Source organism: Anabrus simplex, chromosome 3, assembly GCF_040414725.1.
Source record: "Anabrus simplex isolate iqAnaSimp1 chromosome 3, ASM4041472v1, whole genome shotgun sequence".
Classification (NCBI taxonomy): Eukaryota; Metazoa; Arthropoda; class Insecta; order Orthoptera; family Tettigoniidae; genus Anabrus; species Anabrus simplex.
The window spans coordinates 28,254,816-28,271,749 of record NC_090267.1 but is presented as its reverse complement, the minus strand read 5'-3'; the positions used below and the strand labels follow the sequence as shown (position 1 = coordinate 28,271,749).

At 40.9% G+C, this 16,934-nt stretch overlaps 1 protein-coding gene and 1 pseudogene across 1 annotated transcript in view; one reads left to right on the top strand and one right to left on the bottom strand.

Annotated features, from left to right (window-relative positions):
• The window catches only part of LOC136866624 (uncharacterized), a 173,517-nt gene that overhangs the window by 62,956 nt on the left and 93,627 nt on the right, over positions 1-16,934 (bottom strand). The window contains exons 4-5 of the mRNA XM_068226781.1: positions 15,061-15,177; positions 5,419-5,936 (exon numbers count right to left, since the gene is read on the bottom strand). Of these exons, the coding sequence (XP_068082882.1) occupies positions 5,419-5,936; positions 15,061-15,177 (635 nt within the window). The remainder of the gene's footprint in view (positions 1-5,418; positions 5,937-15,060; positions 15,178-16,934) is intronic.
• Positions 12,514-12,632, top strand: LOC136867573 (5S ribosomal RNA; annotated as a pseudogene).

The window sequence follows — 16,934 nt, the reverse complement described above, 5'->3', positions numbered from 1 at the left end:
GAAAATTTATGATGACGAGCACTCTATCCTACTATCAAACACAATCGGGTGAAGGAGTTTTGAAAAAAAATGCATGTTCCCTAGCCTTCTGCCAGTCAAATCGAGAAGGAAAATAATTTTAATGTTACACAGGAGTTGGAGAAAGACCCCATTCATACTGCCAGTTAAAGTCGATGTGGGGAGCACTGATTATAATAGCAGATGTCCTCCTGCTGAGAGTCATTATCGATTTGTAAAGTATTAACTACAAAGGCACGCACACCTTTTCTGGATCGTTACAAATCGACTTCAATGAATAAATATAGATCGACATACGAAAATATGTGCATTTTTACTTTCATTTGAAGATTAACTGCTCTAAAAGGTACATCATATCGACAAAAGTATTTTAGGCCTACGATAAGACGCCATATATAACAGTCTAAATGGCTGGTCCTATGATATGTTCTCGTATCTCATCTATTTGTGGGTAACATTAAGTTAGAAAGGTTGAATACGGTGAAATTTTGGTAAGGTTTTCTCACAGTGAATTACTTTTCGGACACATATATGACAGCTACAGTCATAGAATTTGGTACACATATAGCTACTGCATGGGCCAAGGTTTGCGTAGTAGTTGTTGATCCTATCTTTCGGATAAGTGAATCAAACTACCAATTATACGTGTAAAAATTGTAAAAAAATACGTACAATCCAGAAATAGAGCCAAATTTAACGTATAAGGGATAAAGATACGACAAAAAGTCATAGGACCAAAGTTGTAGATCACTCCAAATTGAACCGAGAATGTGCCATCCGTTTTGTGATACGACTTACCGTTTAGCCACCAAATACCTCAAAAGGAAGGTCTGCACCGTCTTTGAAATTGCCTCCAAATTTCGATATTTTGGGGGTAAAAAATAAACATTTTAAACATCTCGTATTTTACGTCGGTTACGGGCTAAAAGCTATAATTTAGCTAAATTTCAATTTTCTCCCTCGTCTGGCAGATTATGCCGCCATCTTGATATGGGGGGGGGAGGGGATTAAAATTAGGACTTTCAGGAAACTTTAAGACCCATGAAACCTATAGGTTATCGTTTAGGATAAATATATCCGAATGCGTTCTTACAACGAGCTCCAAATTTGAGACTCCCAGTGAGGCCCCTCAGAGTATTTTGAAAATGTTCTATTTTTCTAGGGATCCTGAAGTCATCAGCTTCTCTGGTACCAAGTTTTAAGTTTCTAGGATGCCTGGAAGTGCCTCATTAATTCACGTCAATTTTAATTTTTATACCTTAACTTATATATACAGTACAGTGTACTACGTATATTGATCGTTCTAAACTGACTTCCATTTATTAATATACGTTATATTTGACCCCCTTCCCTAGGGTTCTAGGGTCGTCTTGCCCCCACAGTATATTTTCCAGATAGTAGGTAATATTTGTACACCTCCCACCCCAAAGTGAGTCGAACTTGTACTTTAAAAATATCCTGAGTGACACTATTCATCTCAGTAAGCCCGAAAAGTATGGATTCTACACTATTTTCGATTATTTTCATATATCACTAACACCTCGTCCCCCACCACAAAGGGGCCTGAAAATGGACTTTAAAAACTTCCGGAATGTCACTATTCGTCTCAGCGATCGCGAAATCTATAGATTCGTCACTGTTTTGGATTATTTTTATATATCACTCCCCCTCGGACTCCCCACTCCAAAGGGGGCTGAAGTTGGACTTTAAAAATTTCCGGAGTGTTACTATTCATCTCAGCGACCCCAAAATCAATGGATTCGACGCTATTATCGATTATTTTTATATATCACTATCCCTCGCCCCCCTTCACGAAGGGGGGCTGACTTGGACTTTTTAAAAATCCGGCGTGTCACCATTCATGTCAGCGAACCCGGAAACTATGTATTCAACACTATTTTCTATTAATTTTATATATAACCCCCCTGACCCAATACCCCTAAGGGTGCTAGGAATGGTTTACCCCCACAGTGCTCGTCTCCAGATAGTAAGTTATGAGTGTACCAAATTTCTTTGATTTTGCTCGAGTGGTTTAGGAGGAGATGTGTCATTTACATACATACAAACATACATTCATTTATCTATATATATATATAGATAAAGAGACTCAGAAGGAGGTGCAGACTGGAAAGAAATAGTGTTAGAAATGGCTGTTGAAGTAAGGTGAAATTGAAGGAACCTACTAGGAAATCAAATTTAGCAAAGAAGGTAGCTAAGGATAACATGATGGCAAGCATAATTGGTAGTCATACAAACTTTAGTGGAAAATGGAAGGGTATGTATAGGTATTTGAAGGCAGAAACAGGTTCCAAGAAGGACATTCCAGGAACAATTAATGAACAAGGGGAGTGTGTATGTGAGGGTCTTCAAAAGGCAGAAGTATTCAGTCAGCAGTATGTAAAGATTGTTGGTTACAAGGATGATGTCCAGATAGAAGAGGTGGCTAATGCTAAAGAAGTATTAAAATTTACATATGATAACAATGACATTTACAATAAGATACAGAAGTTGAAAACCAGAAAAGCGGCTGAAATTGATAAGATTTCTGGGGATATACTAAGGACAATGGGTTGGGATATAGTACCATATCTGAAGTACTTATTTGATTATTTTTTGGTTGAAGGAGCTATACCAGATGAATGGAGAGTTGCTACAGTAGCCCCTGTGTATAAAGGAAAAGGTGATAGACATGAAGCTGAAAATTACAGGCCAGTAAGTTTGACATGCATTGCATGTAAGCTTTGGGAATTAAACATGTTTGCGAAATTAATAACTGGTTCGATAGAAGTCAATTCGGTTTTAGGAAAGGTTATTCCACTGAAGGTCAACTTGTAGGATTCCAGCAAGATATAGCAGATATCTTGGATTCAGGAGGTCAAATGGTCTGTATCGCGACTGACCTCTCTGAAGCATTTGATAGGGTGGACCATGGAAGACTACTGGCAAAAGTGATTGCAGTTGGACTAGACAAAAGAGTGACTGAATGAGTTGTTTTCTTTCTAGAAAATATATCTCAAAGAATTAGGGTAGGCGGAGCTTTATCTGACCATGTAATAATTAAGAGGGGAATTCCTCAAGGCAGTATTATTGGATCTTTATGTTTTCTTATATATATATAAAAATGATATGAGTAAAGAAGTGGAATCAGAGGTAACGCTTTTTTTGCAGATGATGTTATTCTGTTATGTTGATAAACGGGTCAGGTTGTGAGCTTCACAAACAATAATGTCCTCTCAGTTTTAATTACTGCGTTGGTGGGGTGAAAGTTCATTTTGGGGATCATTGTAAGTATCTAGGTGTTAATATAAGGAATGATCTTCAATGGAGTAATCACATAAATGGGATTGTAAATAAAGGGTACAGATCTCTGCACATGGTTATGAGGCTGTTTAGAGGTTGTAGTAAGGATGTAAAGGAGAGGGCATATAAATCTCTGGTAAGACCCCAACTAGGGCATAGTTCCAGTGTATGGGACCCTCACCATGATAACCTGATTCAAGAAGTGGAAAAAATCCAAAGGAAAGCAGCCCGATTTGTTCTGGATGATTTCCGACAAAAGAGTAGCGTTACAAAAATGTTGCAAAGTTTGGCCTGGGAAGAATTGGGAGAAAGAAGACGAGCTGCTCGACTAAGTGGTATGTTTCGAGCTGTCAGCGGAGAGATGGCATGGAATGACATTAGTAGACGAATAAGTTTGAGTGGCGTATTTAAAAGTAGGAAAGATCACAATATGAAGATGAAGTTGGAATTCAAGAGGACCAACTTGGGCAAATATTTATTTATAGGAAGGGAAGTGAGGGACTGGAATAACTTACCAAAGGAGATGTTCAAAATAAATTTCCAATTTCTTTGAAATCATTTTAAGAAAAGGCTAGGAAAACAACAGATAGGGAATCTGCCACCTAAGCGACTGCCCTATATGCAGATCAGTATTGATTGATAATAATAATAATAATAATAATAATAATAATAATAATACAGTAATAATAATACCTACTAATCGAGCTCGATATTTTCACTATTTACCCATCGGTTTAGAGAATTGCTTCCAAGTTATACTAGTCCAATACACTTGCATCAAGTTAAATATTGCTTTTCCCAATTCAATTCTATACCGTATATTAATACTGTCCGACTCGTTGGCTGAATGGTCAGCGTACTGACCTTCGGTTCAGAGGGTCCCGGGTTCGATTCCCGGCCGGGTCGGGGATTTTAATCGCTTCTGATTAATTCTTCTGGCTCGGGGACTGGATGTTTGTGTCCGTCCCAACACTCTCCTCTTCATATTCACACAACACGCTACACTACCAACCACCACAGAAACACGCAATAGTGATTACATCCCTCCATATAGGGTTGGCGTCAGGAAGGGCATCCGGCCGTAAAACAGGACCAAATCCACATGTGCGACACAGATCGCACCCGCGACCCCACAGGTGTGGGAAAAGCGGTAGAAAAAGAAGAAGAAGACCGTATGTTAATACTGGGGAGATGTTTGCGTGGAATAGCGTTAAGGCCGTTTAGAAGGACAATCTGGTAATGTTCTTAACAGTGTATATCGTCGCTGCCGGGACAAAACCTCCTATGTGAAAATTTTAGCTTAGAACTTTGGCTGGTAAGGTTCTGTCATCTAAGGTGGAATATTGTGTGAATATGGTCAAGGCATTCTCGCTCTTCATAACGTATGTGCTGCGGGTCAGTATATCTCCAAAAATATTATCACATAGGATGTTTTGTTCCGGCAACGACGATATCCCTCTGATAGCAGCTGTTGCTCTCTCCCAACATAACACGTGTATAGAAAGCAGCGCGTACCGTCCGCGAGCTTCGGCTGCATCCCGACCAGAGTCTCCACCGTACCGTCCGCGAGCTTCGGCTGCACCAGAGTCTCCACAGATTAGAATTATGTCTGTCTATTCGTCGTTGTTGAACACACCGGTCATTGTCGGTATATTGACAGCAACTGTAGTGCTGCTGTACCAAATACTAGCCTACTACTGAGTGTTCGAAACCGAGGCAAAGAGGCGCGTTAGACGTGTAGCGCTGAGCAACATGCAACGAGCGGCCGTCCTGTTTTTATCTCTACATATTCTGATGTAACTTTCCTGCATGAAGTACTGGAATACCCCTGTAAATGTCAGGTATTAGATATACCATTCATCATTGTTTCATGAGGGATACTTATAAGTAAATAGTACGGAGCTGGCGGACCACTTCTTCTCTCTATATGACGAATTCATTTCTGGAATTTTATCATTGATTTTTCACAGCCTTTGTATGTACTTTGGATTACTTTAAACACATAGTACCTTACACGGTTTCATTTTTCATTATATTTATTTTGAATTTGCAATTATTTAACTCAAATCAGATGCATGAACACTCATCTCGGTTCCTTACCTTGGAGTAAATAATACCATTGAAGACACGATCGAACTGGATCCTGATGTTCATCATGTCCTTGGCACACTCCACTTCAATGTTGTGGATATGTGGTGCAGTATGCTCGTGGTCGTCGGGGGCTGGAGTAATGGAAGGGACCAAACCACTGTCTTCTGTTGTCTGTTCATAATCGTCAACGGGTGGCAGCTGGGTGGTAGGGGGAGGGAGGTACGTGCTGGGAGGGTTACTGGGGCGAGCAGGCTTAGGTTTAGGGACAGCAGGTGGAGGGGGAGGCTTAGGAACAGCAGGTTTTGGGGCAGGTTTAGGGAAAGGAGGTGGAGGGGGAGGCCTAGGGAAAGCAGGTGAAGGCGGTTGCTGGTATGGATAACCATCATCAGTTTCCCGTGGTGGTTCTGTTGGCGTAGGGTTCGGCTCGAAAGGTCTTGGCGGCGCTTGAGTCTGGTATGGAATCTCGAGGGGTATTTCAGCAGGAAGATATATCCGGGGAGGATTCGTTGGGATTCCATTATCACGAGCTGAAACAATACAACATCAAATTAGTTAATAAATCTATTTTAAAACTAGACGGTCGCTCTCGTTAGTTCTTGAAGGAGGGGAACTTGTATGATTCTGTAAAACTAAAACATCTTAGAATTGCAGTGACTTAGCCCAAAGGACAGAAAATGTTTTACTGAGGAAGATACCGAATTTGAGCAATGAGAAGTACAGTACCTATAGCATTCTATGTTGCTGTTCCTTTCGAATATGTTGTAAAGCTTCACCGCGGAGGTGAATTGACTCAATTTCTGAGGAAACCTACCTATTCAAATGATGTGTTGCAATTATCTTATTTTTATCATCTCTTCTACAATCATTTTACAATAACATGGTCGATGGAGTGAAAGTACGCCATGAAGGCCACTGCAAGTACCTTCTTCTTTTTTCTAGTGGCTTTACGTCGCACCAAATACGGTGAGACAATACGCGACACTTCCGGATTGAGCCTTGTTAAAATGGGAGACAAGTCGCAAGTGGCTTCTAGTGGCTTGACCTGAAAATTCGCGCTAAATTCAAATATCAATGGAAATGTATATACGGAAATGGATAAATAAATTACGTCTAGAAAGGATGTGTTACTAAGATATTAACTTCAAAGTTGCTAAAGCAATTCTGGATAAATGAATGAAGAATTATTTACGAAGTTATTATTTAAAAACTGAAATTAGACATATAATCAAGATGTGAAATGGACTGCTGTGAAAGAGATTGATCTATCATTTATGCATTACGTTTTTAGCTTCAGAATTCCTGCCTGAACGTTCACGGCTAGACTTTTCTTTTTTCTCATTTAAAAGCATTGTATCATCATATTAAAACACTTGTCAACAAAAATATCGGCACATTCTTTACACACATGATTCAATGAATTTATATTTAAGAGCTGGACAATTTTCCTTTTAACTTGAAGCCTACTAACAGAAAGAAAATCTATAAATTTAGCCTCAAAAACATTCAAACTTTCTCTATAAGCAATACTTGCCATAATGCCATTACATTAGGGTAAAGCAAATTTGCATCATCATATTGTTTCAACAAAGTACGCACATTTCTTAAATCACCCATATTTTCTTCAGTGCTTGACAACGCATTACGGCATTCCAAATGGGGTAACTTGGAACACAACCAGCCACACTCATATGCATATGTATTTTCCTGAATTAAATCAAACCCACAGATCACACCTACAAGAACCCATCGGTATTGACGGTTAACTGCTGCACTATACAATAATATATATGCGTATTATATTTTAAGCCAGTTAAAATATGGGTCGAGCAGGTCAGTAGATTATGAAGTACTATAAAAATCTCTTTGTCACTGGAAGAATATATATGCAAGCACAATATTACTTACATTTTCTTGTCACGAGGGAAACGGATGAAAGACCGCGCGTTCTTCTCTACCTCATAGCTACTGCAGCCAAACACAGCACATACCTTTCCCTTCATATTGAGAGGATATATAAAGGAGTGACACACGCTACTATTTAATTATGTCAACTCACTGAAAACGCATAAATAACACCAAAAACTTCACACACAAATACACGTGCTCTTATGACAAAATCAGTAGTTTTCAGGTCAGTCCGCTAGAGAGAGCTCTAATAGCTGTCCCTCGATGTCTCGCTGAGTGTCGCGTATTGTCTCTACTGTATTTGGTCGCACCGACACAGATAGGTCTTATGGCGACGATGGGATGGGAAAGGCCTAGGAGTTGGAAGGAAGCGACCGTGGCCTTAATTAAGGTACAGCCCCAGCATTTGCCTGGTGTGAAAATGGTTGGGCTGTACCTTAATTAAGGCCACTGTAATTACCAGTACCTAGGTGTTTATATAAGGAAATGTCTTCATTGGAGTAATCAGAATACACTGACTGACAGAGCAAATGCAACACCAAGAAGGAGTGGTTCGAAAGGGATGAAAGTTGGGGAAAAAACAGAGACGGCACGGACGAATAATTGATGTTTATTTCAAACCGATATGCAGGTTACACAATGCGCACGGCATCGACTCAGTAGGATGTAGGACCACCGCGAGCGGCGATGCACGCAGAAACACGTCGAGGTACAGAGTCAATAAGAGTGCGGATGGTGTCCTGAGGGATGGTTCTCCATTCTCTGTCAACCATTTGCCACAGTTGGTCGTCCGTACGAGGCTGGGGCAGAGTTTGCGAACGGCGTCCAATGAGATCCCACACGTGTTCGATTGGTGAGAGATCTGGAGAGTACGCTGGCCACGGAAGCATCTGTACACCTCGTAGAGCCTGTTGGGAAATGCGAGCAGTGTGTGGGCGGGCATTATCCTGCTGAAACAGAGCATTGGGCAGCCCCTGAAGGTACGGGAGTGCCACCGGCCGCAGCACATGCTGCACGTAGCGGTGGGCATTTAACGTGCCTTGAATACGCACTAGAGGTGACGTGGAATCATACGCAATAGCGCCCCAAACCATGATGGCGCGTTGTCTAGCGGTAGGGCGCTCCACAGTTACTGCCGGATTTGACCTTTCTCCACGCCGACGCCACACTCGTCTGCGGTGACTATCACTGACAGAACAGAAGCGTGACTCATCGGAGAACACGACTTTCCGCCATTCCCTCATCCAAGTCGCTCTTGCCCGGCACCATGCCAGGCGTGCACGTCTATGCTGTGGAGTCAATGGTAGTCTTCTGAGCGGACGCCGGGAGTGCAGGCCTCCTTCAACCAATCGACGGGAAATTGTTCTGGTCGATATTGGAACAGCCAGGGTGTCTTGCACATGCTGAAGAATGGCGGTTGACGTGGCGTGCGGGGCTGCCACCGCTTGGCGGCGGATGCGCCGATCCTCGCGTGCTGACGTCACTCGGGCTGCGCCTGGACCCCTCGCACGTGCCACATGTCCCTGCGCCAACCATCTTCGCCACAGGCGCTGCACCATGGACACATCCCTATGGGTATCGGCTGCGATTTGACGAAGCGACCAACCTGCCCTTCTCAGCCCGATCACCATACCCCTCGTAAAGTCGTCTGTCTGCTGGAAATGCCTCCGTTGACGGCGGCCTGGCATTCTTAGCTATACACGTGTCCTGTGGCACACGACAACACGTTCTACAATGACTGTCGGCTGAGAAATCACGGTACGAAGTGGGCCATTCGCCAACGCCGTGTCCCATTTATCGTTCGCTACGTGCGCAGCACAGCGGCGCATTTCACATCATGAGCATACCTCAGTGACGTCAGTCTACCCTGCAATTGGCATAAAGTTCTGACCACTCCTTCTTGGTGTTGCATTTGCTCTGTCAGTCAGTGTAAATGACGCAGTTGTAGATAAAGGTTACAGATCTCTTCACATATTTATGGGGGTATTTAGGGGTTGTAGTAGGGATGTAAAGTGCTGGCCCCGTGGTGTAAGGGTAGCGTGCTTGCCTCCCGCCAATAGGCCCCGAGTTCAATTCCCGGCCAAGTCAGGGAATTTTCTGTCGGCCTGAGGGCTGGTTCGAGGTCCACTCAGCCTACGTGATTAGAATTGAGGAGCTATCTGACGGTGAGATGGCTGCGCCGGTGTCTAAAGCCCAGAATAACGGCCGAGAGGATGCGTCGTGCTGACCACACGACCCCTCGTAATCTGTAGGCCTTCGGGCTGACCAGTGGTCACTGGGCAGGCCAAGGCCCTTTCAAGGGCGTTAAGTGCCGTGAGGTTGGTTTTAGTAAGGATGAGAGGGCGTATAAGTCTCCGGCAAGAATACAATTAAATCGGCCGGAGCTGAAAATCATAAAGTCAAAATTGCATATTTTTTTAAACATTCAGTATTCGGAAGCATTGAACCAAGGGCCTTCGAACGGCATAAGAAAGAATTAAGTCACTTTAAGTCTTTTAATCGCACTTTTTTTCCTCTTGTATTAACCCTTACCGGAATTTCAATGTTAGGATTACCCTTTAGCTCCGTCATCTATTTTATACTTTAAGGCTTTAAGTGAACGAAACTAATAGCCTTCAAAGCTATAAATAAAGACAGAAATTTTTTAAGCCTTAATAGTTTACCTACTCCTTTAGAATTGCAGTCTAATGTCATTATTGACTATAAAGCCTGGTAGGGGAGAAAATTCTCCTAAATAAATTTACAGTTTACCGCCTATAATCTCAGCCACTCTACCGTAACAATGACTTTTTTCAAATAATCGTAAGGATATTGGAACATTATACTTCATTTTTGGTGCTTGAGCAGGAATAGTAGGTACATCTCTCAGCTTATTAATTCGAGCAGAACTAGGGCAACCGGGCTATTTAATTGGTGATGACCAAATTTAAAATGTAATTGTTACTGCTCACGCATTTGTAATAATTTTCTTCATGGTAATGCCTATTATAATTGGGGGGTTTGGAAATTGATTAGTCCCACGAATACTTGGGGCTCCTGATATAGCCTTCCCTCGAATAAACGATATAAGTTTTCTTTACTTCCCCTTCGCTAACCTTATTACTTAGAAGCAGTTAGGCGGAAAGCGGTGCAGGTACTGGTTGAACAGTGTATCCCCCTCTTTCTTCGGGAATTGCTCACGCTGGTGCTTCTGTTGATTTAGCAATTTTCTCTCTCTCTCTCTCTCTCTCTCTCTCTCTCTCTCTCTCTCTCTCTCTCTCTCTCTCTCTCTCTCTCTCTGTGTGGGTCAGAAAACACTACTACTTGTAGCATGATCGAAGGAGGAAAGCATTAAGTCATTGACTTGCTGCCTTTCAGCGTCGTATTCCTTATTGTTGGCCGTAGGAGCTGTAAATTTTATGGATGTTTACAAGAAATGAAAACTTTATGCCAAGATCATGAGCCATAGCGATTGATTTCGTGCAACAAAATACAAGTGAAATGAAATCCTAGTAACGTTTCGTGCATGACAAGTGATAGGTGTTTTATGTTGCAAATACATTTTTAGAAACAATATCATGTGAAATATTGATTATGGATTGCTTTACACCATATTAAAGTGAAAGGCATTAAGTCACTTATTCAAAATTCATTTAAAACATCTTTTATTAAATTAACCCGAATAGTTGCTTCACAATATAGAAAATTATTATAGTGTGTTTGTTAAGTTCTATTCGAGTTATTGCATTTTTTTCTCGCTCCTGGAAAGCAGTGAAAACTGACTTAATGCTTTTCATCTCCGGCTGATTCAATTAGAGCATAGTTCCGGTGTATGGGACGCACACCAGAATTATTATTATTATTATTATTATTATTATTATTATTATTATTATTATTATTATTATTATTATTGGATTACGGAAATTAAGGAGGATATTAAAGAACTACAAATAACAATAGACGATCTCAAATACAAAACAGAAAAATGAAGATAGTTCAAGACACACACACCTACATCAATAAAAGGTCTAATGGGAGGGATTTGCAACAGAACAAAGGAAGGCAGCATCTCTCAGAATGGAAAAAAATGTCGGACTGATAGGAAATCAAGGAATCCGTTGTATAATTGACTAGAGTGGTTTAATGTAGGCCATAAAATATAAACTAAATAATAAATACATTATTATCATGGCTTTATTTACATAGAGTGACTCAGGTTATGAAGCCTGGTATCTTGCCAAATCGTGTCATAACGTACATACAGTTTAACAATATATTACTCATCCACTTTAATACTAAACTGTACCCATAGTTATAAAATCACAATGAAGGAAAGAAAAATAAAGGTATATAAAATAATCCAGAATAAAGAAAATTGTCCTAATGCACAAAAAAATAGTAAAACTTAGTGACACGTGGAATGAAGTCCGCCTTTGTGGTGTAGTGGTTAGCGTGATTAGCTGCCATCCCCGGAGGTCCGGGTTCGATTCCGGGCTCTGCCACGAAATTTGAAAAAGTGGTACGAGGACTGGAACGGGGTCCACTCAGCCTCGGGAGGTCAACTGAGTAGAGGTGGGTTCAATTCCCACCTCAGCCATCCTGGAAGTGGTTTTCCGTGGTTTCCCACTTCTCCTCCAGGAAAATGCCGGGATGGTACCTAACTTAAGGACACGGCCGCTTCCTTCCCACTTCCTTGTTTGACCCATCCAATCTTCCCATCCCTCCACATGGCGCCTGGTCAGCATAGCAGGTGAGGCCGCCTGGGCGAGGTACTGGCCATTATCCCAGTTGTATCCCCCGACCCAAAGTCTGAAGCTCCAGGACACTGACCTTGAAGCGGTAGAGGTTGGATCCCTCGGTGAGGCCGAGGGAAAAACCGACCCTGGAGGGTAAAAATAATAATAAGAAGAAGACACATGGAATGAACTACCAAAACAGGAAAACAGAATGTATTTACACTTAACTTGATCTTTCCAAGTATCGCTGCCATAATATCTTTTCAAATATCGGTTCAGACAGGGTGTCCCTTAGGTGAATAGGCAACGAATTCCATGTTGGAATTTTCCTGACAACAAAACAATTATTGTAGGATCTGTGATTTGGTATTTCGAGGGTTACGTTAGCTGCAGCTCTGGTCGAATAGTTGAGAGCAACTGGAAAGAATCTATTTGATAAGGGGGTGTCCGCCTGTATATCGGTTTGTGGGGTAGAAGCAACGAAGTGAACTGCCATACCATGTTGGATACACCGATTGTCGTCCTATCACCGTAGTTAAGCAACATTGGGCGTGGTCAATACTTGGATGGGTGACCGCTTGGGAACACCACGTGTCGTTGGCTTAGTTCCCTTTTCCAGCCTAGAAAGCCAAGAATAACGGCCGAGAGGATTCGTCCTACTGACCACACGACAACTCGAAATCTGCAGGCCTTCGGGCTGAGCAGCGGTCACTTGGTAGGCCAAGGCCCTTCATGGCTGTAGTGCCATGACACTAGCCGATTTAACTTCTGGAATGCAGGAGTTACGTGATGAAAGTTTGGAATGTTCATTATACAGCGGACACAAGCATTCTGAGCTCTCTGAAGTCTTTTAGAGAAGGCGCCATTTACAGTAGTCTGCCGTACACAACGTCACAGTAGTCAAACAGAGGCAGTATTAGCTGTTCACCCAACAGCCTTCTGACCTTGAAAGGTAGTAAATCTGTCATTGCTTGAAGTGAGTGAAGGGAGAAAAATACTCGTTGGCATATAGCAGTTATGTGTTCTATCCAGTCAGGGTTTTTATCCGGTATTAATCCTAAATATTAAACTTTGTTTTCAAAAGGGATAATGATACCATTTAACGTTAATGGAGGGGTGGATATCTACATTCGTTAAGTGATAATGACTCTTGTATGTACCTATAATTTTTAGAAAAATGATCATGTGAAATATTGATTATGGATTGCTTTACGTCATATTAAACTGACCATGAAGCTGAAAGGCTGATTCGATAACTGGAAGAGAAACCAGCTCGATTTGCTCTGGATGATTTCCTAAAAAAGGGTAGCGTTACGAAAATATTTTAAACTTTGGGATGGGAAGACTTAGGAGTAAGGAGACGAAAACAAGGGAAAATATTTGTTTACGGGAAGAGGAAAGGAAGTGACAATCCAAGGAGAGGAAATCAAAACCGTAAGATTTGCCGATGATATTATATTATCTGAGATTGCACAGGATCTGGGGAAATTTCTGAATGGTATGGACGGAGTCTTGGGTAAAGAACAGATGATGAAAAGAAATAAGTGCAAAACAAAAGTAATGGAGAGAAGTCGTAGGAAGTCAGGTGATGTAGGAAATATTAGATTAGGAAATGAAGTCTTAAAGGAAGTAGATGTTGTTACTACCGATGGCAGAAATAAGGAGGACATCAAATGCAGACTAGCATAAGCAAGGGCGGCGTTTTTAATTAAAGAAGTTTACTTACTTCGAACATTGATACAGGAACTCCAGCAGCTGAGGAAAGCAAATTCACATGCACTTTAACACATAATTACCTTAATGACAACAACAGCTAAATACTAAAAGTTGACTTTATGCTTGCTTTCTTTTATTCCCTTTTGCCACATATCTTTTACTACCCAAAAAAGTTTTGCTGTCCTACCCGGTGTGAACTATTCTTTGTTTAACAATTTCATAATTCTGTCTCTCGTTTAGTTTTTGCTTTATTATCACTCCCCGGGAATTTGATCCTAAAAGTGAGTCTGTTTCCCTACATACTCATCAATCACTACTGATCTGCATTTAGGGCAGTCGCCTGGGTGGCAGATTCCCCATCTGTTGTTTTCCTAGCATTTTTTTAAATGATTGCAAACAAATTGGAAATTTTTGAACATCTCCCTTGGTAAGTTATTCCAATCCCTAACTCCCCTTCCTATAAACGAATATTTGCTCCAATTTGTCCTCTTGAATTCCAACTTCATTTTCATATTGTGATCTTTCCTACTTTTAAATACACCACTCAAACTTATTCGTCTACTGATGTCACTCCACGCCATCTCTCCACTGACAGCTCGGAACATACCACTTAGTCGAAGAGCTCGTCTCCTTTCTCCCAAGTCTTCCCAGTCCAAACTTTGCAACATTTTTTAACGCTACTCTTTTGTCGGAAATCGCCCAGAACAAATCGAGCTGCTTTTATTTAGATTTTTTCCAGTTCTTGAATCAAGTAATCCTGGTGAGGGTCCCATACACTGCAACCGCACTCTAGTTGGGGTCTGACAAGAGACTTATACGCCCTCTCCTTTACATCCTTACTACAACCCCTAAACACCCGCATAACCATGTGCAGAGATCTGTACCCTTTATTTACAACCACATTTATGTGATTACCCCAATGAAGATAGTTCCTTATATTAACACTTAGGTATTTACAATAATTCCCAAAAGGAAATTTCACCCTATCAACGCAGTAATTAAAACTGAGAGGACTTATCCTATTTGTGAAACTCGCAACCTGACTTTTGACCCCGTTTTTCATTATACCATTGCCTACTGTCCATCTCACAACATTATCGAGGTAATTTTGCAGTTGCTCACAATATTGTACCTTATTGATTACTCTGTACGGAATAACATCATCTGAAAAGAAAGTCTTATCTCTGATTCCACATACTCTCAAGAAATGTACCTCCTATCATTTAATATTCTTTTTCGAGTAAAACATGAAGGGAGTACCCTAACACGTCAAGGTTTCAACATCACAGTACTTAAGTGTTTTGGAACTTCTTACCTCTCCTAGCGAAATCCCTTAACTCCTTGTCCTTGTTGGATCGTCCCTGCAGCCACTCAAGAATGTTCCTGACGGTGAGGTCGGTCTGTGACGGGGATTGACGCGCCTGCCTGGCAACTGGAACGAGGAGAAGGTCAATTGAAAAGTACTGTACAAGGGGATCAGTGGACGGATGCTCTAACTTCTTATAATTGAAGACCGCCCCGCAATAAGGATGTAACTAAGAAATCAATGATTTTTCAGGAGAGGGGAAAATAAATTTTACCGTTTATTTCATGGTATTCACTACTTGAACCAATTCCATATGTAAGTGTACAAATGAGTTCATCTGTTAAAAACAATATTTTATTGTTATAACTTAAGGTTTAAAAAAATCTATATTTTTTTAAATGAAAACTAAAGTAAGTTAGTCCGGCCATTCTATCTGGTCGATTTTCTTCATTCTTTTTTAACTGAAAGGTATTCATGCACAGATTTGTTATCAGGTGCTATAAATCACTTAACTTCCACCTTCCTCAAATTCTTTGATTTTTTCAGTTCTTTTGTCTCTTTGAAGAAATCATATCTTTGGTTCTAATTGAGTTACGGGGTTTGTTTTGGCCTAAGAACACTCAGTGGATCAAGATCTTTCATTTCAGCTCTTAACTATTCAAATTGGTTGATTCTGAGGAATGTTATGACTGCACATTCAATTTCACGTCTCATTTCTTCAACACTTGTTCTTATTGAAGCAATCATATATTTAGTTTTAATCGAGGTACGCAGTTAGTTTTGGTTTAAAAACACTCAGTGGATCAAGCGCTTTCTTTTGAGGTAATAGCTACTTAAATTGGTAGATTCTGAGAAAAGTTATGAGTACATTTGTCTCCATGACGAAGATTGAAGAACTTTTTAACAGTTCGGCGCGTAGTGTTGTTCCAAGGAACATTTAATTCAATTTCTTTGTGAGATGTATTTTCAAGTGTTTTGTTGACATTACATTATATTACCACAGCAGATCATGTGCTTTATTTCGTTAACTCGAAACTATGCAAATACATCCGTGAGGATAGTAACGAACAACACCATACTTTGTACATTGCGGGCGGAGCCGGCGGGAAACTGCTTGTAATGCATGAAGTGGAAGTTATGGAATGAAAAATAATCTGCAAGTATGTTACATTTGCATATAACTAAAAAGAAATCCTGTACATGCACTGGGAACACAAATTATAGCAAATAATGTTAGTGAAATAATGAAAAGAACAATAACAGAGAAAGTGTAATTTGTTAAGAAGTTACATTTATACGTAAAAGTGTCAAGAAAATATTTCAGAATATGCAGAGTCTATGAGCGTTCGATTGTTGGTCATACTTATGGGTAGTTTGAAAAACAAACTGCGTCGATATTTGGCGCAGTTTTCATTTTATCAGCCACTCAGATCGCTTCGCGGGCGAATTCAAATGAGCTTTGCGAGGAGGTGTTGATAAATTTGTACCCGGCTTGGTCGGGCTTGAGAGCCATGTCGAGAAATGCGCATCAGACACTTGTGTTTCAGCGTACTTGTTATGGGCTGAGCCTTGTTCAAGTCCCTCCCCTGGAGTAGTTCATTTCTTCTATTGGCGGTCTAAAGCCACGTGCAGATTTAGCGACAGCGCCTCGCAAAGCCCATCTGAAGTCACCCGCAAAACGATCTGATTGGCTAACTTCAGCAGCTGATAGAATTAGAATGCCGCGAAATATATAATTATATTTTCTAATTATTTATCTATTATCAGTATGACCAACCCTCAGCGGTTCACATTGTTTTCGACAACTATGTAGATGTGATTGATCTATGGATCTATTACAGCTTAGTGATGAACCAACACAAGCACTTGACTGATGTTCCATC